This window comes from Bos javanicus, chromosome 6 (assembly GCF_032452875.1).
Source record: "Bos javanicus breed banteng chromosome 6, ARS-OSU_banteng_1.0, whole genome shotgun sequence".
In the NCBI taxonomy this organism is placed as follows: Eukaryota; Metazoa; Chordata; class Mammalia; order Artiodactyla; family Bovidae; genus Bos; species Bos javanicus.
Window position 1 is genome coordinate 93,869,825 of NC_083873.1, and position 23,595 is coordinate 93,893,419.

General features: G+C 36.0%; 1 protein-coding gene and 1 long non-coding RNA gene across 4 annotated transcripts in view; both read left to right on the forward strand.

The window, feature by feature from the left end:
* The window catches only part of LOC133249758 (uncharacterized), a 475,012-nt gene that overhangs the window by 149,536 nt on the left and 301,881 nt on the right, over positions 1-23,595 (forward strand). The window lies entirely within an intron of this gene.
* Positions 1-23,595, forward strand: part of BMP2K (BMP2 inducible kinase) — a 117,284-nt gene that overhangs the window by 46,482 nt on the left and 47,207 nt on the right. For all 3 annotated transcript variants that reach the window (XM_061420574.1, XM_061420576.1, XM_061420575.1), the window contains 6 exons: positions 3,753-3,871; positions 6,686-6,791; positions 12,198-12,340; positions 15,207-15,328; positions 17,537-17,618; positions 21,629-21,761. In XM_061420574.1, coding sequence (XP_061276558.1) covers positions 3,753-3,871; positions 6,686-6,791; positions 12,198-12,340; positions 15,207-15,328; positions 17,537-17,618; positions 21,629-21,761 — 705 coding nt within the window. The remainder of the gene's footprint in view (positions 1-3,752; positions 3,872-6,685; positions 6,792-12,197; positions 12,341-15,206; positions 15,329-17,536; positions 17,619-21,628; positions 21,762-23,595) is intronic.

A 23,595-nucleotide genomic window follows, 5' to 3' on the forward strand; every position in this document is an offset into this window, starting at 1 on the left:
ATGAATAGCCGGTCAGTTTGGAAAGAGTGGCCCTGTGTAAGAGATGAACTTTGTGATTCAATCCTGCCTCAGCTTTTGGTTATCTTTTAAACGTCTGTCCTTGTCCAGGTAGCCTGTTACAGTTTTAATACCTACCAGTAGTTGTGGGTGTGCTATGACTTGTCATTGTCCCAAAGGGCAGAATCTCAGCACCTGGCTGCAGGCTTCCTGGAAGTCAAATCCTCAGACACCAGCTTTTAAAAGTATGCAGATATGTACAAGCTTATGAGACTAAAAGTATCAGCTCTGCTGGCCACCAGAACCAGGTGATCTGGAAGTCTCCCCTGAGTAGCAGTGTCAGAAACTGGGACTCCAGATGAGGGTATAAGCTCTTCTCTGGGTGATACCAGTGAGCTGGAGCAGGGCAGAGGGAGAATGCTAAGATGGCATCCAAAGCCTGTGTTCCTTTGTAGGCCGCCAAATGTGGGTCACACCTGAAGATTGCCCCTTAGGGTGAAGCTCCAGAACAAATAAAGAGGCCGCCTTCACAGAAAGACTTGGGTGTGCCCATTACCCACTAATGAAGAAAATGACCTTACTTTCAATTGGGCTTCCCTGGTCGCTCAGTGGTAAAGAACCTACCTGCCAGTGCAGGACACATGTATTCAGTCCTTGGGTCAGGAAGATTCCCTGGAGAAGGGAATGGCAACCCACTCCCAATATTCTTGCCTAGAAGATCCCATAGACAGAGGAGTCTGACAGGCTACAGGCCATAGGGTAGCAAATGAATTAGACACAACTTAGTGACTAAACAATAACAGCAACAACAACTTTCACATAGTTGACCAACAAAAATCATGTTTTATAGTTTCTTCTAAAACTAGTAATTAATCAAGAACTATGTATTACACTTGATTGTAATGTGATTCTGCTCCATTTTTGTACTCCACATATGGAATACTGTACAAGACAACTAACCAGAGTCAGGATCCCAGACTTTGTCCTAGTGTCACTTGGTGTTATTTTCCATATTCTTTTAGCCCCTGTTATCTGTAAAGTGGAATTTAGGCCTTTAAGGTTTATTAGGTTAAAGATATTTCACAGGTGATGCTGTTTAATTCATTTTCTATCACATCAGGAAGCATGTAATGTCAATATTAATGCCAGTATTAGTGACCCCCAAATTTCTTCTGTGAAAAGAAATGCTTTTCCTTTTGATGCTTCGACACCATGTGAATATCCTATTTTTCATAAACCTTTCATGGATTTTAGCATACAGTGATGATCCTTGCAGAATCCGTTTCATAATATCATATTTCTCAGCTTTGATGCCTTTCTCACAATTCCATTGACAATCTCTGTCACTTGGGGAATGAGTAGGGTCCATCAGTGTGTTGGGCAAAAAAATGAGGATCTCAGTTACAGGAAACTGATAATGGTATCTAATTTTATGTCACTTTTGAAGTTGGATTTTCAGTTCTTTGGAAAGAAAATACTGATTAGGAGCTGAGAGATGTAATTAACAAGTTATGTCTGATGAATTGACTTCTTGGTAGTGATTGGAAAGTTTTTATACTTGTAATCAGGTTACGTCAAATAAATTAGTGCATGTTAGATTTCAGTTCAGTTCAGTCACTCAGTTGTGTCTGACTCTTTGTCACCCCATGAACTGCAGCACGCCAGGCCTCCCTGTCCATCACCAACTCCTGGAGTTTACCCAAACTCAGGTCCATTGAGTTGGTGATACCACCTAACCATCTCATCCTCTGTCGTCCCCTTCTCCTCCTGCCTTCAATCTTTCCCAACATCAGGGTCTTTTCAAATGAGTCAGCTCTTTGCATCAGGTGGCCAAAATATTGGAGTTTCACCTTCAACATCAGTCCTTCCAATAAACACCCAGGACCAATTTCCCTTAGGATGGACTGGTTGGATCTCCTTGCAGTCCAAGGGACTCTCAAGAGTCTTCTCCAACACCACAGTTCAAAAGCATCAATTCTTCTGCGCTCAGCCCTCTTTATAGTCCCAACTCTCACATCCATACATGACAACTGGAAAAACCATAGCCTTGACTAGACATACCTTTGTTGACAAAGTGATGTCTCTGCTTTTTCATATGCTGTCTAGGTTGGTCATAACTTGCCTTCCAAGGTGTAAGCGTCTTTTAATTTCATGGCTGCAGTCACCATCTGCAGTGATTTTGGAGCCCCCAAAAATAAAGTCAACCACTGTTTCCACTGTTTTCCCATCTATTTCCCATGAAGTGATGGGACCAGGTGCCATGATCTTAGTTTTCTGAATGCTGAGCTCTAAGCCAACTTTTTCACTCTCCTCTTTCACTTTCATCAAGAGGCTCTTTAGTTCTTCTTCACTTTCTGCCATAAGAATTGTGTTATCTGCATATCTGAGGTTATTGATATTTCTCCTGGCAATCTTGATTCCAGCTTGTACTTCCTCCAGCCCAGCGTTTCTCATGATGTACTCTGCATGTAAGTTAAATAATGTTAGATGTTAGATTTAACAAGGGACTAAAAAATACCACCCCCCCTGCCCCGCCACCCCTGCCCAGAGCACTTAGTTAATTCAAAAGTGACTTAACAGTTATGTTCTAAACACATTAATTACTTGTCCTCTGTCCATGGCAATTCTCCAGGCCAGAATACTGGAGTGGGTAGCCATTACCTTCTCCAGGTATCTTCTCAACCCAGGGATCGAACCCAGGTCTCCTGAATTGCAGGTGGGTCCTTTACCAGCTGAGCCACAAGGGAAGCGTTGTTTTAGAAGGACAATCAAATTGATGAAAGTGACATAAAATATCCTATGCCAAAGTGAGTTTTAAAAACTTAAGGTGGAAATCTTTGTTTAAATGTAACAGAGGTAATTGTTCTTTAGAATACCTGTATATTTCAGATACTGATGCTTTCTCAGGTACAGTGAACAGACTGTGGCATAAATAATGAAGGCATTTGTTATCTAGCATGAGAGATCCCAAAGGCTTGTCTAATTCAGTAGCCTAACTATGTTAGTATTCTGGGTCATTTTTTTCTCTGATTCTTTTTTCCATCATAGCCACATATGGTTGCCTTAGGTCTAAACATTACCGTCTTACACAACAAAATCCAAAAGCTCGAAGGAAGAGAAAGGCATTCTTCATAAAACTCTCTCCCCCACCCCCCCTTCCACCCCCCACCCCCTGGATGGAAAATCTTTCCTGCAACCCTCAGCAGACTTTCCCATATGTCCCATTAGCACAGTCAATCCTAAAACAGTTGCTGACAAGAGGAAATGAGGTTCTCGTTATCGCCTTAATACAATGTCAGTTCACCCCCTAGGAGTGGATGAGGGACCCACTCCTGTGAGCCTGTTGGTGTTTTGTATCGGATCGTATCAGTGTTTTGTCATCATGGAGAGGGGGAGGCTGATGGGTAGACTATCAGTAGTATATGCCAGATACAGTGATATAGTTATGTTGTAATATTTTCCATATCCCATATAAGGAATATTCCCATTCAGATGCTATTTTAATATTTTAGCCTTTAAAAGAGAAGCATGTAACCTGAGAAGCATATTATCCTATATGTGCTAGTTTGTGATTGGTATAGGAAGCCAGTGTTTTGGCTATAATTTAATATATATATATTAGTTGCTTACTGTCCTTACTTTTGTGTTGTGTACAGTCACTTTATTTCCCTCTGAGATTAAGCTCCCCAGTGATGTTACATAATTTTAGTGGTAGTTTCAAATTCTTTATATTTAATTGGTACTTGTTCTCGTAGGTGGCTTCTCCACTGTTTTCGTGGTGCGGACTCATGGTGGACACCGTTATGCATTGAAGCGAATGTATGTCAATAACACGACAGACCTCAACATTTGTAAAAGGGAAATTACAATTATGGTAAGTGAGAGTAATTCCATTTGGAAAAACTTGTATTTTCTTTCAGTTTTGCAGCATAACATTAACCAGCTTTTAGGCAAGCTGCTTATTGGCTCACGCACATCTTGAAAACTTTTGAAGTGTACTCTTTAAAGCCACACTCAGGGTTAAATACAGCCAACTCCTGCCTCTTCTTCCTTGCTTTTAGAAGTTCAACAGGGAGGCTTCTCTGCTTTCTTTTTTTTTCTATTTAAAATACATTTTAATTATGGAATATTCTGAGGATCGAAAAATTGAGAGGACTGGTGAATACCCCTTCACCCCCTACTCAACTTAAGAATAAAAGCTTACAGATACAGTTGAAGCCTTCTGTGTATTCCTCTCCAATGTCATCTTTATACTGTTATCCTCATCCAGAAAGAAGCCCTTATCCTGAATTTGGTGCTTACCATCCCCATGGGTATTTAATAAAAGTATGTGCTTGTATTCACAGGCAAAAGTTAGTTTTGCTTTTCATTTTAAAAGTAATGCTGTAGAATTGATATTTTTGTGTAGGTGTGTACTTTAGTTATGTGGTAAGGTATGCTTCAGTAAGGAAAAAATTTCTTCTTAAATATTAGGAAAAGTGAAAAATACTTTACTAGGCCATTAAAGAAAATTTCAGTAATTCAGTTAACTAGACTAACCAGTTCAAGGAAACTACAGAATAAAAGTTTCCTTTTTGTCTAGAGTTGCTTGTTGTCATCGCTCTGGGTAGTTTCTTATTCTTGTTCCCCGCTCCTTCTCTCTGTTCTCCTCTGCTTCCTCCTCCTCATCCATTCTTTATCAAGTGCTAATATATATATATATATTTAATGTTTTTGTTATATTGTGTCAAAATTCACACAATATACATTTTATAATTCACACTTTAAAGTGAACAATTGAGTGGTATTGAACGCATTCACAGTGTGTGTACAGACTGCTCCTGTTGTTCCAAAGCATTTCATCCCTCCAGGAGGAAACGCCTGCCCATGAAGCAGTTACTCCCCATCCCACTCTTGTTAAGGGCCTGGCAACCACCCAGTCTATGCTATGTCTCTATGGATTTGTGTCTTTTGGATATTTTATATCCATGGAATCATGCAGTATGTGACCTTTTGTGTCTGGCTTCTTTTCACTTAGTATATTTTTAAGATTCATCCACATTGTAGCACTTATTAGCACTTGATTCCTTTTTATGGCTGAATAATATTCCATAATATATGCTATGCATATATATCAACATTTGTTTATTCATCTATTGATGGACTTTTAAAAAACCATTGTGATGGTCATTTGGACTCTGTACTTTTTGGCTGTTGTGATTGTTGCTATATATATGTATATATATGTATTTGAGTATTTATTTTCAGTTCATTTGCTATATATCTAAGAGTGGAATTGCTGGGTCATACGATAATTCCATGTGTAACTTTTTAAGGAACCATTAAACTGTTTTCTACAGCAGTTGAACCATTTTATATTCACACTAGCAGTGTAGGAGGGTTCTAGTTTTTTCACTTCCTTGTAGACGCTTGTTATTGTCAGTCCTCCCCAACTGCTAAGAGGGAGATTTTCTTATTCTGGATCAACATCTTTATCAACACACATGTGGTTTGATCCTTTGTGTTTTAAGACAGGCACATTTATACAATGTGACTTACCTGAATTCTGCTTTTATCGTCCCTATCCCTCAGCTAGACTAGAGTTGATTAGACTTTGAGACTTGCTTTTTTTCAGGTAAGGCTGTCACAGAGGGAAAAGATTTACTCTGAGATAACAGGAAACCTTAGAATGTTTTCTAGCTTGAGCCCAGATACGTTACTATTATATTGTAATAGTTCCTTCAATAGAATTTGTTTAAGTTTGAGATATATAAGACGTAGTCATCATCAATCTCAGTTAACACTCAGATCTTATGCTTTGAAAGAAGATAGTTTGGTAAGATGAGCAGTTGTCTTCCAACTGTTTTTTGATGACTAATCCTCCATTATTTATGTTTATTTGTGAATTATTCACATGTTCAACTGCCATTAGCTAACATCTCAAATTATATTGCATAGTTAAAACTAGATTTTTTTCTTTAATGATAGTGGATGCAATTTATTTTAAACAGAATTCTTTAAGAGTTTTAAAATTTAAAGACAAAATGAATTTAGATAATTTTTGTTTTTAACCTTATTGTATATTGATGATTGTTTTATACTAGGAGCAAAGTGTCAGATTTCCCATTTTCTTCTTATTTCCTTGTACTTATTATGCTAGTACTATATTTAATCTATAGTTTCTTTATAGGAATCCTATTTAGCTACTTGTTTATTTTTTAGGTTATTTAGTTGAAAGTACGTACATTCATAAATTCTTTTAACTAGGTGGATATAAATTGCAGTCTCTTGCAGAGAAAACAGACAAATAAGAATATAGTTGTTAGTTTATGAACTAACAATTCATATTTTTAAATAAAATATGAATTTAAAATACCATATAAAATCTGGTATTTTATTCTTGAGTCCCAAAGTGCTATCTTGTGTATTCACTTTTGAAGAGTATTGTTTTGAATGAACAAAAGTGATGTCTTTCATCTCTATTGAGTTTAAAAATGAGTATTCATTAACTTTCTATTAGAAAATGACAGTCATGTGTAACTAAACTTTCCATTGAAACTGCAGAAAATTTTTTAAACATGTCACATTCTATACTTAAATCTTAATTTTGGAAATTCTTTAAATATATTAGTTTAAACTTCAAATCATTAACAATAGATGTTTAAAATACATGTTTTCCAGTTTTTAAAATTTTGTTTATTTTTTGCAGAAAGAGCTATCTGGTCACAAAAATATCGTGGGTTATTTGGACTGTGCTGTAAATTCAATTAGTGATAATGTATGGGAAGTGCTTATCTTAATGGAATATTGTCGAGGTAAGTATTTCTCTGCATTTGTTTTATGCCAAAAGAATTTGTTCATAAAATGGGTTATTAGGTGTCTTGGTCTCTCCCTGGGCAGCTGTTATCTAATTCTGGACACTCATTGCACCTCAGCTTTAATTATTTGCCTAATTAAGAAATGCTGTTGAAAAATAATTTATAATATTATTGCTTTGGTGATATGAGCACATGTAAATGGACAAATAGAAAAATGCCTTTGGGTTTAAAATAGGAAATCTAAGCAATCACATTTCCTGATCCCTGTACATTTCATTTACAGCCTAACCAGGAAGAACATGCTGTGTCCGTATTAGTATTATACTGTGTTATCCTTGAGCGTATTGAGTATAATAAATTTAAAGGATACATTTTGATCTATAATTTTTATAAATTTATGTGGTCTTTTGTAAACATCAGAAGATAGAAAACTACTTTTTATTTGGATTTAATGTGGTATTTTCAAAGAAATATTTACTTCTAGCATATGCTTAAGAATTAAAGTCTTGACTTTTTTTTTTAAACTTTAACATGTGTGAAGGGGTCAATTAGTCACTTTCCTGCAAACTTGCCTTCTTCCCCCCACTCACACCTGGCCCCCCCAGACTGTAACTGGCAGATTGGGTTCTAGGGAGACCTGTTTTATATTTAGATTCTCTTAAGACAGTTATGCAGAGAAGGCAATGAATGGCAACCCACTCCAGTGTTCTTGCCTGGAAAATCCCATGGACTGAGGAGCCTGGTGGGTGGCCCTCTATGGGGTCGCACAGAGTCGGACGCGACTGAAGCGACTTAGCAGCAGCAGCAGCAAGACAGTTATGATTGTTAACTATCATACCAGGAATTCTGGTCAGTTCCTGAAGTTTGGAAGAGGAGGAGGATGGTGATAGTAATTGAAAAGATTTAGTCTTATTTTACTCCAGTCTTGTAAGAAGGGAAGGACAGAGGAAAATGAAGTGAATCAGTATTATAATATCTATTGTGATATGTTTGTAACTTACATAAACAATTAGATATTTTTGTGATCGTTCTTCCTTATTTTTATCTTTTCTACTGTAAAGCATTATGATCCCTTGAAGGAGACAATACTGATTTTCCTTACTTTCCTGAATTCTAGCATTTAAGATACTAATTCTTAGCTCGATTAGAGTTGACTAATAGCCCTTGACTGTTGATAACTTTTTAAAAATAATTGAACATAATCATAACCCTGAATGAGTTTAATTAAAATTGTCATTCAGAGGACATTTGAAAAGGGGAACCAAATGAGCTTCAGTTTTTAAGGAAGTGAGTATTTGGGGAGGGGGGCAATGGTACAGTCTGTGGCAGATGAAATTTAATTATCTTGTAAAAAATAAAGTCGTATCAGCATTTAAATAAGATGGTAGGTTGCACTGTTTGGCATTTTAAATTAAATGGTAATGAGTGCAATCTCAGAGATATGAAGATTGTTGAGGCCAGAAAAATGGTGACTGTTTAAATTTTAATCATGAAATTGGGCAGAGGATAAAAGTTTTGTTTAGGGGATGATATCTGTTTGAAAAATATGTGAAGATTTGGAAGTTACCCACATCTTACTTTAAAAGATGTTCAGTCTTTGGCAATATTTGCTTTTAGGATATGATTTTTAAATTTTTCATTAGAATAATTTTACTTTATGTCTTATTGTTGCTCAGTTGTTTCTGACATTTTGCGATCCCATGGACTGAAGCACACTAGGCTTCCCTGTCCTTCACTGTCTCACAAGAGTTTGCTCAAACTCATGTCTCTTGAGTTGGTGCTATCATCCAACCATCTCATCCTCTGTCGTCCCCTTCTCCTCCCGCCTTCACTCTTTCCCAGCGTCAGGATCTTTTCCAGTGAACGAGTCAGCTCTTTGCATCAGGTGGCCAAAGTACTGGAGTTTCAGCTTCAGCGTCAGTCCTTCTTATGAATATTCAGGGTTGATTTCCTTTAGGATTGACTGGTTTGATTCCCTTGCTGTCCAAGGGACTCTCGAGAGTCTTCTCCAGCACCACGGTTCAAAGGCATCAATTCTTCGGGCTCAGCCTTTTTTATTGTCCAGCTCTCACATCTGTACATGACTACTGGAGAAACCACAGCCTTGACTGTTTGACATTTGTGGGCAAAGTAACGTCTCTACTTTTTAATACGTTGTCTGTTTAGAAGACTTCGGTTTTGAATAATTAAATTTCATTTGTTTCTACATTTGAAGTGTAGCTCAGATAGAGCTTTTAGCTTTTTATGGGAACTTAGATTTTGTGATTCAGGGCTTCTAACCCAAAGATCTCTAAAGGGAAAAAATACTCTTTGTTTAAAATTTATTCTACTCATTGAAACATTGAAAGTTTGCAAGAGGCAGAATGAATTCAAGGGTATGATTTCTTTAACTGTGAACTGATAGTTGAATAACGTGAATGTTGTTGTTCAGCCGCTAAGTTGTGTCCGACTCTTCGTGACACCATGAACTACGCATGCCTGGTTTCCCTGTCCTTCACTATCTCCTGGAGTTTGCTCACGTTCATGTCCATTGAATCGGTGATGCTGTCTAACCATCTCATTCTCTGCTGCCCTCTTCTCCTCTTGCCCTCAATCTTTCCCAGCATTAGGGTCTTTTCCAATGAGTTGACTCTTCATATCAGGTGGCCAAAGTATTGGAGCTTCAGCATCAATCCTTTGAATGAGTATTCAGGATTGATTTCCTTTAGGATTTACTGGTTTGATTTCCTTGCAGTCCAAGGGACTCTTAAGTGTGTGTGTGTGTGTGTGTGTGACTTGCTCAGTCATGTCTGACTTGTGACCACATAGACTGTAGCCAACCAGGCTCCTTTGTTCGTGGAATTCTTCCAGGCAAGAATACTGGAGTCTGTAGCCATTCTCTTCTCCAGGGGATCTTCCTGACTTAGGGATCAAACCCAGGTCTCCTGCATTGCAGGCAGATTTTTTTCCCATCTGAGCCATCAGAGAAGCTTGAATAATATGAATAAACACCAATAAACCACTTCTTTTACTGTTTAATTTTTGCGTAAAATGAACCAGGACATTTGACAAAGTATGGAGAAAATTGCTTCATAGTCAGATGCCTCAGTCTTATATGAGATACTTTGAACAGATTATAACTAAATAGACCTGAGTTTTCTCAAAATTGAGGATTCATGGGCAAAATTAATGTTTTTTCCCTCTGCTTTAAAGTTCTAAGGAAAAACTAGCTATTTCAGAAAACATACGAGAATGCTGTTTAGATAGTAATAATAGAAGGAACAAGTGTGTATGCCCCTTCTTCAGTTCAGTCACTCAGTCATGCCCGACTCTTTGTGTCCCCATGGACTTCAGCACACCAGGCTTTCTGTCCATCACCAACTCCCAGAGCTTGCTCAGACTCATGTCCATCAACTTGGTGATGCTGCCCAACCATCTCATCCTGTGTCATCCCCTTCTCCTCCTGCCTTCAACTTCCGAGCATTGGGGTCTTTTCCAATGAGTCAGTTCTTTGTACCAGGTGGCCAAAGTATTGGAGTTTCAGCTTCAGCATCAGTCCTTCCAGTGAACATTCAGGACTGATTTCCTTTGGGATTTGATCTCCTTGCAGTCCAAGGGACTCTCAAGAGTCTTGTCTAACATACAGCTTGAAAGCATCAATTCTTCGGCACTCAGCTTTCTTTATAGTCCAACTCTCACATCTATGTATGACTACTGGAAAAAACATAGCTTTGACTAGAGGGACCTTTGTTGGCAAAGTAATGTCCCTGCTTTTTAATATGCTGTCTAGGTTTGTCATAGCTTTTCTTCCAAGGAGCAAGTGTCTTTTCATTTCATGGCTTCTATCACCATCTGGAATGATTTTGGAGCTCCCCAAAATAAAGTCTGTCACTGTTTCCATTGTTTCCCCATCTATTTACCATGAAATGATGGGATCGGATGCCATAATCTTAGTTTTTTGAATGTTGAGTTTTAAGCCAACTTTTTTACTTCTCTTTCACTTTCATCAAGAGGCTCTTTAGTTCTCCTTCACTTCCTGCCATAAGGGTGGTGTCATCTGCATATCTGAGGTTACTGATATTTCTCCCGGCAGTCTTGATTGCAGCTTGTGCTTCATCCAGCCCAGCGTTTCTCATGATGTACTCTGCGTATAAGTTACATAAGCAGGGTGACAATATGCAGCCTTGATGTTCTCCTTTCCCGGTTTGGAACCTGGTGTTGTTCCATGCACCTTCTTACACATCACAAAATAACAGACATTCATTTATTCAAACTTATTAAAAGAAAGTTTCAAACTTAAACACAAGCTTGCCTTTTTAAATTTCCAAACTTTATTTAGGTTAGAATGTTTTCTGAATGAATCATGTATTTGTATTCTGAGAATATGATAGTAAACTTTCTCTTAGTATAAGAATTGTCACCATTATGATATCAGTTATTGTAGTCCACTCAATACTTATTTAACGACTCTCTCAGGGCTTGTTGGTGTGGCTGTTTGACTTTGGTAAGTTACTCTGCCCTGGTAAGTTATCTCTTAACCTGGTTTAGAACATGACTCTTATACATCTCTTTTTCTCTCTTGAGATTCCTCCATCCCCCAGTCAAGGAGATCGTTTCAAAATCAGATCAGGAAGTTTTCTTGATTCTCAAGATAAAATCTAAAATTTCTCTCTCTCATCAGTATCATCTTATTTTACTCTCTTCTTGATGCTTTCTAGACCGTACTCACATTGGTTCTCTTTTAGTTATTCAAAATCATCAAACTCTTTCCCAAACTAGAGGCCTTTTTACATGTCACTTGCTGTCACTAGGGTGTTCTCCTAAATCTCTGCCAGGTTAATTTGTAATTAACCTTCAGTTTAAACATAAATAATCACTTCCTTAGATAGGCCTTCTCTGCCAGTCTCTTCTTCCTATCTTTTACCAATTTAAATTTGGGTTTTTCTTATACTATCCTTGTTGTATGTAACTTTGATAAATACTTATGTGTGTGATTATTTAGTAATTTATCTCTGCCTTCAGTTACAAATTTTGTGATAGTAGAGACTATTTTCGTTCACTATGTTTACCCCCAAAATTAGCATAGTTGAATAACTGTTGTTCAAATTTATGATGCCGTCAGTTACAAGGTACATCTTGATTTTGGAATTGTTAAAATGTTAAAATATGGCCAATGGTATTAGCAGAACATCAGTTATTTGAAATGAGAACATCAGATGTTCTCATTTCAAAGATGAAAAAAGTGAAAAAAAAAAAGTATGTCATTGAATCAACAGAATATGGTGTATAATAAGCATCCTTACAGGAAAATTATTAAAAAGCCAGTTTCCCATTACCTGAGACCATAAAGTCATTTCTTAATTTCTTTGTCTGTGGTAGTCTTCGTTTATTAAAAATGTCATCAAAATTACTTTTTTTGGTTAGCTGGGCAGGTAGTGAATCAGATGAATAAGAAGCTGCAGACTGGCTTTACAGAAGCAGAAGTGTTACAGATATTCTGTGATACCTGTGAAGCTGTTGCAAGGTTGCATCAGTGTAAGACTCCGATAATTCACCGGGATCTCAAGGTATGAACTTCAGACTCCTTATGGATTACTGCCTTTTAAACTTTGGAGTTAAAATGTCCTTGGACTGTCTTCATCTAAAGCAGTTCTTGTTACCAGGACTGACATCGGTCTCTCCATTCTCTGCTGCGTTTCCTGAGGCCATGTAGAGACTGACTCTAGAATTGAAACTGTGCTTTCCGTGAGCCTGACAGTTTCTCGCATGGTTGTAGAGATGGATTTTGTACTGCCTACTCTGCTTCTGTTGTACTGAGCAGGCTTCTTTAAAAGGTTTCATATGAACAAGAATATGAACGTCACTGACGCAGGTTGGATGTCTCTCCACACTGTCCTTCCAACATTCCTCCTGTTTCCTATAATTCATTTTAAGCATCAAGGAATTTTCCAGAGATATTGGAGCTCACTGTAAATGGGTCTCTTTACTGATTTATTTATAATTCACTACAGTTTTAGATAATTTCTTATAATTTGGTGGTGATTGTCACTTTAAGGTTACTTTTGTCTTTCATATTCATGGAATCTGACCTTTCGTATATGGTACCCACCTGTTACACTGGAAAAAGTGCCCAAAGGGAGTTGAATATTCCTGGAATTATATTGCTTGAGCTATCACTACATTCTTTAGAAACATAGGTGTCTTCTTTGATACTTGCAAACACTAGGATTACAAAAATTCCTCTTCCTGAAATGTTCTATGCCCAGATATCCCAAGGTAAACCTTTCCCCCACTTCAAGTTCACTCAGATTCACTTTCTCAGAGTCCTGTGCTAGTACCACCGTATTTATAATTACAACATAATCTTTCCATTTTCTACTTGTTCTACTGTTTATTATTATTTGTCACTTTCTCAGATACTATGTAATTTGCTTATGTATTAAGACTGTTGTTTTATTTTCTGTCCTCATCCATTGGAAGGTAAGCTCTCTGTGAGCAGGGATTTCTCTCTTTTGTTATGATGTATCCAAGCATTTAGTACAGTGCCTGGCACATAACAGAGTCTCAGTAAATATTTACTGAATGAATGAATCCCAGTTCTGACTTATTCTTGGGCTTCCCAGGTGGCACTAGTGGTAAAGAACCTGCCTGCCAGTGCAGGAGACATAAGAGAGGTGGGTTTGATCCCTGGGTTGGGAAGATCCCCTGGAGAAAGGCATGGCAACCCACTCCAGTATTCTTGCCTGGAGAATCCCCATGGACAGAGGAGCCTGGCAGGCTATAGTCCATAGGGTTGCAAAAAGTCAGACACGACTGAAGCAATTGAGCATTTAGCACATACAGCTTTGAAAAGTGATAATAAAATGCTCTTAAGATACAAGAAAATAGAAGATGTTACTCATAATATAGGTTGTTAACCATGAAAGCATCTTTTAGGGAAACTTATGCTAAAGAATACAAACTTAAGGTAAGATCACAGTGTTTGACTCCTCATCTGTCACTTAATTTGGATAATCAGTGTAGCATCTTTCATTTCAGTTCTTCTGGATATGTAGCTCTTTTATATTTTCCCTAATAATTTGGTCAGATGTTTTTGTGCTATTTTAGCTCATTAACTTTTTTTAATGTAAAGTTGATGTTTTCAGCCAGGTCTTCCTTGGCTTTAAAACAAAGTCATTGAATTGCATACTTTTATATAGACCATATTGAATAGAGTTAGTTCTTTTTACATGTGGAAATTTATTCATACCTGCTTAAGTAGCTTTTTTTAAGTAGATTTCTTGTATAAATCTTTATTTTTTACAAGTATGTTTAAAAGTAAACTAAAATGAAATATAGAATAAAAATTATAAAGAAACTAATGTATTTTGGTAGTGTGGAGAGAAATTTAGTTACTCATTCAAGGCTATATCATAAAAATACTGTAAAAAAGTTAATAGTGTCATTTATTGAATGCTTACCTTGTATCAGTTGTATTCTAAGCTTTTTACATGTTTTAATACATTCAGCTTTTACAGTTTTTACAACAATGTCATGTAGCAGATGTTATTTCCCCCAGTTTATAGGTAAGGAGACTGAAGCACAGAGTGGTTAAGCAAATTGTCCAGGGTACATGCGGTAATAAGTAGCACAGTTGGGCTGTGAACCCACACTCTCCTGTTTTAGAAACTGTGCACATAACTTTAAGTTATTACGACTGCGATCTCTTAAGTTAAGACACAAAGTTAGATCTGTGTTTTTCAGTGTAATGTTTTAGATAAAAATGGAGTTAGGAGTTAATCAGAGGTAGAATTGGAATGGTTTATGTTTTTTCTGTAGAAAAACTGAAGTGTCAGAAAAGAAGGAAATTGGAGGTAGGGTATAGGCTCATTCCCACTAGCTGTTCTCTCTTATCGAAGCAGTTATAGAGAGGACTTACAGTTACTGAGGGCTTCCCAGACGGCTCAGTGGTAAGGAATCCAGCTGCTAATGCAGGAAACGCAGATTTGATTCCTGAGTTGGAAAGATCCCCGGGAGAAGGAAATGGCAACCACTCCAGCAGTCTTGACTGGGAAATCCCATGAACAGTGGAGCCTGGCAGGCTACAGTCCATAGAGTCACAAATCGTCGGACACAACTTAGTGACTCAACGTGTTACAACAAAAAGGGTTACTTGACTCTTGAAAAAGTTATCCTGGGTTGGAAGAAGCACTCCTCTGTTCTTAGTGAGAGAAGCAGTAGATAAAGTAACATGTATTTTTGTTCTGAATCATTTGTCCTTTCTCACAGTTTGAGGTACCTTCTCTCTCTATATACTTGTGTATGTGTATGTGTAGGGGTGTGTGTGTATGTATATAAAACAAGTCCTTTGGTGTTTATTGTGTCAAAACATTGTTGTAAAAAGACAATTTTCACTTAGAAAATACTACTAATTATTGATTTTCTTTTCTGAAGGTAGAAAATATTTTGTTGAATGATGGTGGAAACTATGTACTTTGTGACTTTGGCAGTGCCACAAATAAATTTCTTAATCCTCAAAAAGATGGAGTTAATACAGTAGAAGAAGAAATTAAAAAGTAAGTGTTAATTTTGTTTTGTCTCATGAGAATTTTAGGTAACTTGAGTCTGTGACCAGCTTTGCTAGCTTAAACTTTAGGTATTCCATTAATAGATCTCTTTAAGATATTTCTGTGTGATATAATTGATTAGTTTACATCTCATCTAGTTCAATAGGAAATACATTTTACCATGGAAGCAAACTTTCATCTACATTGTAAACAAATTAGTCAAATTTAACAAATTTGTTAAATAAGCTGTAGTAATTAGTGGACTCATTAAAGGGAGTTTGAAGTTATTATTGAGTTCAATTAAACATCTTTGTGTTTATTGATACTGAGTGAGGATTTGTGCTTGTTAGGAAAAATATTTAAACTTTGACCTTGTATTTACTATTAAGAAGTTGATATTATTGCATTGAAAACTGTGTGGAAAACTTGTTACTTTCTAATGCTGTTTTGGAGAACTCTTTGGTAGAAATATAAATCATATCTGCCTTATGTTTTCTTAACCTTGTATTTTCCATGGTTGCTAGAGTATTGTAAGGACTTTTCCCTGGCTTTTCTGTTTTCTAGTTTTAGAAAATAGTGCTGTTTGTAAATCTTTGATCATCTTAATAAAATGAAGCAGAATGCAGAAAGATCTGTAAGAATAAGATTTTCTAAGTAGCTCCCTTTTTCTAAGTTACTTTTCTTCACTTCCTCACAGATTCTCGCTTGTTTAAGGCTACCTATGAGCTTTTGTTTGAACTACGACATGTATTTTGAAATAGGCTCAAATAGAGCAGTGTTCTTGCCTGGAGAATCCCAGGGACAGGGGAACCTGGTGGGCTTCCGTCTGTGGGGTCGCATAGAGTCAGACACGACTGAAGCGACTTAGCAGCAGCAGCAGCAGCAGAGCTGATCTTACTCTGGTCCATTTGTATAAAACTATGGTTTTCTAGACTTGTGTATTTCTACTCAGGAACAGCCTCTGATGGTTATGTTAAGATTTCATAAAAACAAATTCCTTAGTAAACATATAAACATCCTGAAGAACACCAGAACAATGAAGTATTGAATTGGCTTCTTGTGGGTATATGTATATACATATAATTTTAAAAGTTACTGGGTTGTGATATATAATGACTGTTACAGAATTCTGCTCAAGCATCTTTGGCTTGCTGAAAGTTTAATTTTTTGCTGTTCAGATCTGAAGTATAGCTTAAGTTTAGCAGAATTGTACACTAGTGATGAACGTAATAAGCTCATGGGTTCTTGTACTTAGTGGCTCACAGGAATTAATGGTCTAATTGTTTATTCAGTTAACAGGGTGTACAACATATTAGACACTGTTGTTGATGCTACAGTATAGCAGTGAACAAAAAAAAAGGCCTGTCCTTATGTAGTTTATATTCTGGTTTCTTAGATCACTCCTCTGTAGTAGTATCATTCAGAATGTATCACAGTTAGGGTGATTTGAAAAAAATAAGATGGTAGAATATTGAGTTTTAAGATATTTCATGTAAAATAAAACATAAAAGCACTTAAAGTGAATCTTAAATTATGCCATAATACAGGAATTCCTTGATATTCTAATAATTTCTCCCATGAAATTGAGCAATACTTTGTCCTGTTCATAGTGGATTTGGAGTTTTTATACTTGTAAATATTTATTCACCGTATCTTTTAATTCCAGACTACTTATGCTAACAGTTTTGGAAGTGTACTTAATGTAATTAATAATTAATTATGACAATTAGATTACTTTTAAAAGAATAATTATAAAAACAAACCTCGAGGACATTTACTACCATGTGTAAGGAATTATGTTAGGATTCATAAAAGCAAACTGCTTAATAAACATATAAATTAATTTTTTGAGAGGGTAGAAGTTTTACTTTTAAATTAGTTGACTAAAATATTTTGATAAGGATATTTTTATAGTTAAATTGTATTATTTCATCTAAGAAATTCAAGGAAAACCATGTTTCCAGTACATTGTCTTTATTTAATTTTTTCTATTAAAAATTGTGTTTATTATTAAAGATGCAATTGCACTTGTTGAATAAAAACGTGTATAATGCTTTGTATTGTTTAATCCTTGATGGGCTTTTAATGAGCTTTTAAAATAGTATTATTTCTCTATAATGTTATTGAACCTAAAAGTTTTTGTAGTATTTTATGTAGAAACAATGTAGTATGTCTTTTTTTTTATATCTCCACTCCATTTTACTTATTTACTGCCAGGTATACAACTCTGTCATACAGAGCCCCTGAAATGATCAACCTTTATGGAGGGAAGCCTATCACCACCAAGGCTGATATCTGGGTAAGGCCAAGAAAGGCTGACATTTTCACTAACCAAATTAACAAAATCTGAGTTCAGTTGATTATCTTCCCCCTGTCCTCCACAAGGTTATTTCCTAATAAGTAGAAGAGAGTGGTGGACAGTAAAGCTTACTAATAGCAGAAGAAAAATATTAGCACATACCTTCTTGATCCGGAGATGGAAAACTTAGGTATAAAAAAGCAAGTAAACAGTTTCCACATAATGCAACTTTTTACCACAGTATTTTTTAGAATTTAAATTATATATGATTGTTAAAATTTTTCTGATTTGAGTGCAGTTTTGGAAAAGCTGGCCATAACTCTTAACTGGTTATGCTTATAATTTTCTCAAGTATTTTAGGATCTTTTTAGTGGAAACTAACATGAGTAAAATTTTTTAAAAAATATAAACATACCGTTGACTAACCTCTGTATATTGAGGTTCTTTAGCATCTATATCTAGATTGAATTATTGAGGTATAACATGTTTCTATGGCTTCCCTGGTGGCTCAGACGGTAAAGTGTCTGGCTGCAGTGCAGAAGACCCAGGTTCAATCCCTGGGTCAGGAAGATCCCCTGGAGAAGGAAATGGCAACCCGCTCCAGTATTCTTGCTTGGAGAATTCCATGGATGGAGAAGCCTGGGGGTCTACAGTCCAGGGGGTCTCAAAGAATTGGACACGACTGAGTAACTAACAAACACATGTTTCTATAGAGTTGAACTTTATGTTAGAATGTCAATACCTCTTTTGAGGTTATTTCATAAGTAAAATGTGTTTTGTCTGTATTTAATAAACTGGCAGGAAACTATTTTAAATGTGAATTCATTTAAATTTAACAAGCATTCAGCCATATCTGCCACCAGTGGCCATATTAGGAATTGAGGAAAAACATTCAGAAGTATTTCTAGAGTTTACAAGAGAAGTCATTTGGTTTCATTTTAAAGCATAATATTTAGAAAGCAGTCAAGCGTAACGGGTGAAACGAAATGAGTATCTTCTTGGTGCTCCTCTCCTGGCCAGAATTTTTATAGAGATTGGGAAATATTCTTGCAAGGTAATAAAAAAAGAGTATCTACAATATTTTTCCCTCTGTCTACTAATATATACTTTTTCATCAGTGGTTCTTAAATCTTGTGGTAGTTGAATTTTTAACCATATATGTAATTTAATGAAACCACAGATAGGTTTGATTTAGTTAATTTGCTCCTGCTTACAGATCCCCAGCTTGTATGACTCAAATTCAGTTGGTTCTTCTCAGCATTGACATTTGATTCATTAAATGGCTATAGTAAATGGCTTGTAGTATAATATAGAAAACAAATTCAGTTGAATCTTAATTTATAAAATGAAGGTATTAATGAGAGGAGGTGATTGTGGAAGTCTTTTCCTGGCCTAATTTTGTGACTAGTGTTGAAACCCACATTACCTAAAAGAGTATTTCAACAGTGGAGGAAACAAGACTCATACCTTAACTACTGTTTTGAAATCATCAAGGGTTGGTTTTTAAAAAGTCTTTTAAGAACATGTTTGTTACCCAGTGTCTTAACAAAAAGGAGGGAGTCTTTGTTTGTTTTTCCCCAGGCTTAGAATTTGTGCCAGGATGGCTAAATTGTCAGTGATAGGTGGCTCAGTGGTAAAGAGTACATCTGCTAATGCAGGAGACATGAGTTTGATCCCTGGGTCAGGGAAGCTCCCCTGGAGAAGGAAATGGCAACCCACTCCAGTATTCTTGCCTGGGAAGTCCCATAGACAGAGGAGCCTGGAGGGCTGCAATCCATGGGGTCACAAAAGAGTCGGACATAATTTAGCAACTAAACAGCAATAAGTTTAAAATTTATTCCATTTACAGGTTAGTTATATGGAGTAGCATTTCTATAATGGGTAACTGGATATAGCTGTGGGATGACAAATAGATACTCAAAGATAAAAAAGAAGCCAGAAAAATTATCAGAAAACAGAATGTATATTTATATGCTTGACAGAGATAGAGTTTTAATTTCCATGATACCATTTTTATGCTTGTCATAGCTCAGATGAAATGCCTACAACATTTTAGGTGTGAATTTGAGACTATTCAGAAAAAAAAAAATCAGTTCATAGCAGTTAAGAGCTATATTTTGATCTTATTTCAGAATAGTATTTAGAGAGTTATGATATTGAGGTTAAAGTATTCATTTAGCATGTGTATTTTGGAGAAATTTATTTTTTACTTTGAAATTTCTACTGTAGGTTATTTTTATCCTGAGAACTAGGATGCTGATTTTATTGACCAATAGGAAATTCAGTGAGAGATGCTTCATGTTACCATTTAATGGGGAAAATGGAAGATGGTGATACTCAGCCCTCAAAATGAGGTCATTCATTCCCTCCTGTTTCCTGAACAGTTCTCATTGTATCAAATGGAAAAAGAGGGAAATGCCTTTGGTGTGAAAAAAATTAGGACACCTCCTTGTGTTCATACTCTGTGAAGTGGAGTGTTTTAGATGAATGTTTTTGAAGTACACTGGCATTGCTATCTAAAATTGTTACCTGGGAACTCCCACAACATATACTCTTAACAAAAGACACATTACTGAAGGTTTGATTGACAAGATAAAACTGGCTAAAAGGCAGATCTCCTTTGCCTCACTGTCATCTGGGCAGAAGAAAGGTGTAATTTAATGCAGATATTACACCATTAATAGTCATTTTTTTAGTGCTGTTAAGGAAGCCTTATGCTCAATTTGCAGTATAGAAGCTGAGAATATCTTCCTTAGAGAAAAATGCATCATAAATTTTTTAAAGCCACATTGAACTCATTACTTCCATTCAGAATCTTTGTAGTTTTGTTAGTCACATAGTAAATAATCTAGTAATGTTTTTGAGCTAATATATTGAAATTTCTAGAGTCTTTAAACTTTTTTCATTAAAGGACTATTGTAATATTGAAAATAATGTTTTATAAATTAATACTGTTGAACTCAGAAAGGTAATTCTGTATTTTGTCAACTTTGTAGCAGTTATAACTAGTGTATTTGTTAACTGGCTTGCCAGGTTGCTGTGTGAAGAAAAAGCCAACAAAGGAAAGCTGATGTGCTAGTGTTTAGATAGGCTAGATTTCAGTTATGGCTAATGTAACTGTATAGTAACTACTGGATAATTTTATATAATCAATTAAGAGTTAGAATTGTCCCTTACACTCATAACGCTTTGTAGGCGACACTTCTTGTGACAGCATAATGATCTCTTGAGAGAAAATCACATTTTATTACCACATCTCAGATTTGAGCTGTTGGCAATTTAGCTAAAAATTTCCTGTGCTACTTTTCCAGACACAATTTGTGTCCTTAGGGTGTTTTATATTCGTTGTCAGAAAGTAGATTTATTGGCACTGTGATGACTGTGAATCCGTAGAAGCAAAGCAGACAGAGCCCTTTCTTTCTGAATTTTATATAGATTACTCAGGTACAAATATGACTAGTATAATGTCAAATGGAAATTGTAGGATTATGTTTAGAAGTTGAGAACTAATTTTTATAGTGTAAAATAATGACATGTGCTCAGTGAATAATCAGTGTTGATGGGTGTCTGATAAATTTAACTGTGCTGGCTAACTCCTGTTTGAAACCTGGAATTTTAAAATGTGTTTTATAGTGAATTTTTAAAATATTCTACTACAAGGAGCTTTGTGCTTGGTTTGTTGGTTGTTACATGTTAGCTGTGTACTAAATATATATTTTCTTTGTGAAAGAAATAAAAATGTAATTTTTCTCCCAAAGGGAAGCAGTCACTTCTAATTTTACTTCTGTCATTCATGATCTAGTGTTCTATGAGAGCATGAATTCAGCCATCTAGCCATACGCATTAATTTAAATTGTAATTTGTGAAAAGATTGAGCCAATATAGGAACATTAAGCTTTTGTTTTTTTAATAAGATATTTAGTTTTTCATTTGTGGCTTTTTTTTGTTTGTTTGCTCTTGTGATTAAGTTGATACTTGAGTTCTGATGATATTCCTGCTTTGTTTTCCAGGCCCTGGGATGTTTACTGTATAAACTTTGTTTCTTCACTCTTCCTTTTGGTGAGAGCCAGGTTGCCATCTGTGACGGCAGCTTTACCATCCCAGACAACTCTCGTTACTCCCATAACATACATTGCTTAATAAGTAAGTACTTGGACAATTTATGAAAAGAATTGTAAGGTACTATATGTAGGGCCTGATATTTCCGTTCCTTTACTTAAAACTAGTCTTTTAATTTCATGTTATTATAATTTTGTAAAACTACTATAGTGAAGAAATACATTGAAGAGGATGTTCAGGGACTTCCCTGGTGGTCCAGTGGTTGAGACTCTGCCTCCAATGCAGAGGGTGCTGGTTTGACCTCTGGTTGGGGAGCTAGGATTCCACATACCTCAGGGCCATGAAACCAAAACATAAAAACATAAAACAGAAGCAATATTGTAACAGATTCAGTAAAGACTTTAAAATTTATCTACATCAAAAAAAACTTCAAGAAAAGATGCTTATAAGACTTTTATAGGAATGAAAGTAGCCGAATTACTGATTAGTATATGGATGTTTTTAAGCTCTAGATAAGCTTTTATAGAACATAGAGATTATGTAATTAAGGAAACTGGAATTTGTGGAAAAACTTAACAGCATAACGTTTCATTATTCAGTCTTTGTACTTTTGAAGTCAAAATAACCTGATCTGTTTCTTCTTTAGATCAAACTATTTCCAATTTAAAATTGTAGTTTATTTGCCACTTTTTTTTTTTTTACTGTTTATTCCTTGTTGATTATAAAACAAGAAAGCAACCTAAAGTGTAATAATCAGAAGGCATAATCTTGTGGACCTTTCATTCCAAAAGAATGCCTCAGTTTTTCTTACAGTCTCTTTTAAGAGTTTTTTCTTCCTTTTTGACAGATACTGTAACTTAATTTCTTGACTATGCACATTGTATAATTTCTGCAAAAGATAATTTGTTATACATTTGGTGATTGACTAACTTTTGTAATTTATGAGGCTCATTTAACTCAAAAAGAAAAAAAAAAAAACACAGAGCAAACACTCCAAAAGAAAAGCAATCAAAATGGAGCATAAAAGGATATATGTTGCTTCACTTGGCAAACTTATTTAAAGCATAATCTTCTTTGTTTCTTTAAAGAAATCCACATTTCTTTAATGTGGATTTGCTCATACATGTTGGAAATTAGAGGATTATGTCAACTGAACACAAAAATTACACTGCGTCAACTGAACACAAAAATTACACTGCTTCACATAGAGTGTTTTTCCTAGGTGAGGGGAACCAGAGTAATGGCGTAGGGGAGGTGGTGTTATAACTTACAGGGAAAAGGAAATAACCCTAAGCTTGGCTGCTTCACTGCCAGCATGAACTTTCAGCTCTAATTGGAGAATATTAAACATGAGCGCTTGCACCTGGGGTTTCCTTCACAGAGAGGTCTACCTCTCAGCTTTTGTGTGACTCTCTGCTAATGGATGGCCTCCTGAAGAGCATCCTTGCTGGCTCAGAACTGCACTTTTATCTTGATTGGTGGAGAACCTCCTAGTCTTGTTTTGATACGTTTTTCTGTCCTTCTGACAGCTTTCAGCCAAATAAGCTACCTGCCTGGGCAGTCCAAGTTACCTTTTCAGATACCAATTGATGTTTTTGTCAGTGTTCTGGTGATTGAGCTGTATAGGTTTTCAGTGGTTTGTCCCAGCTCTCTTTTCCCCATTAGCCTTGTTATTTTTAGCTTGCCATTTTGCAGAATGTTTTTTTAAAGAACAAGTATACCTTTTGAGTATATATGAATAAACATCAGACCCATCAGCTGCTTTGTCTTAACCAGTTGCTTTCTTCCTTCATTGCAAAATTTAGGGCATTAGAAGCATGAAAGAACTCTGATTAATTGGAATGCTCAAAAAATAGATTGAGAAATTTCCTTTGGCTGTTGAGTGTTCTAGCCAGTTGAAATTTAACCTTTCTTTGAA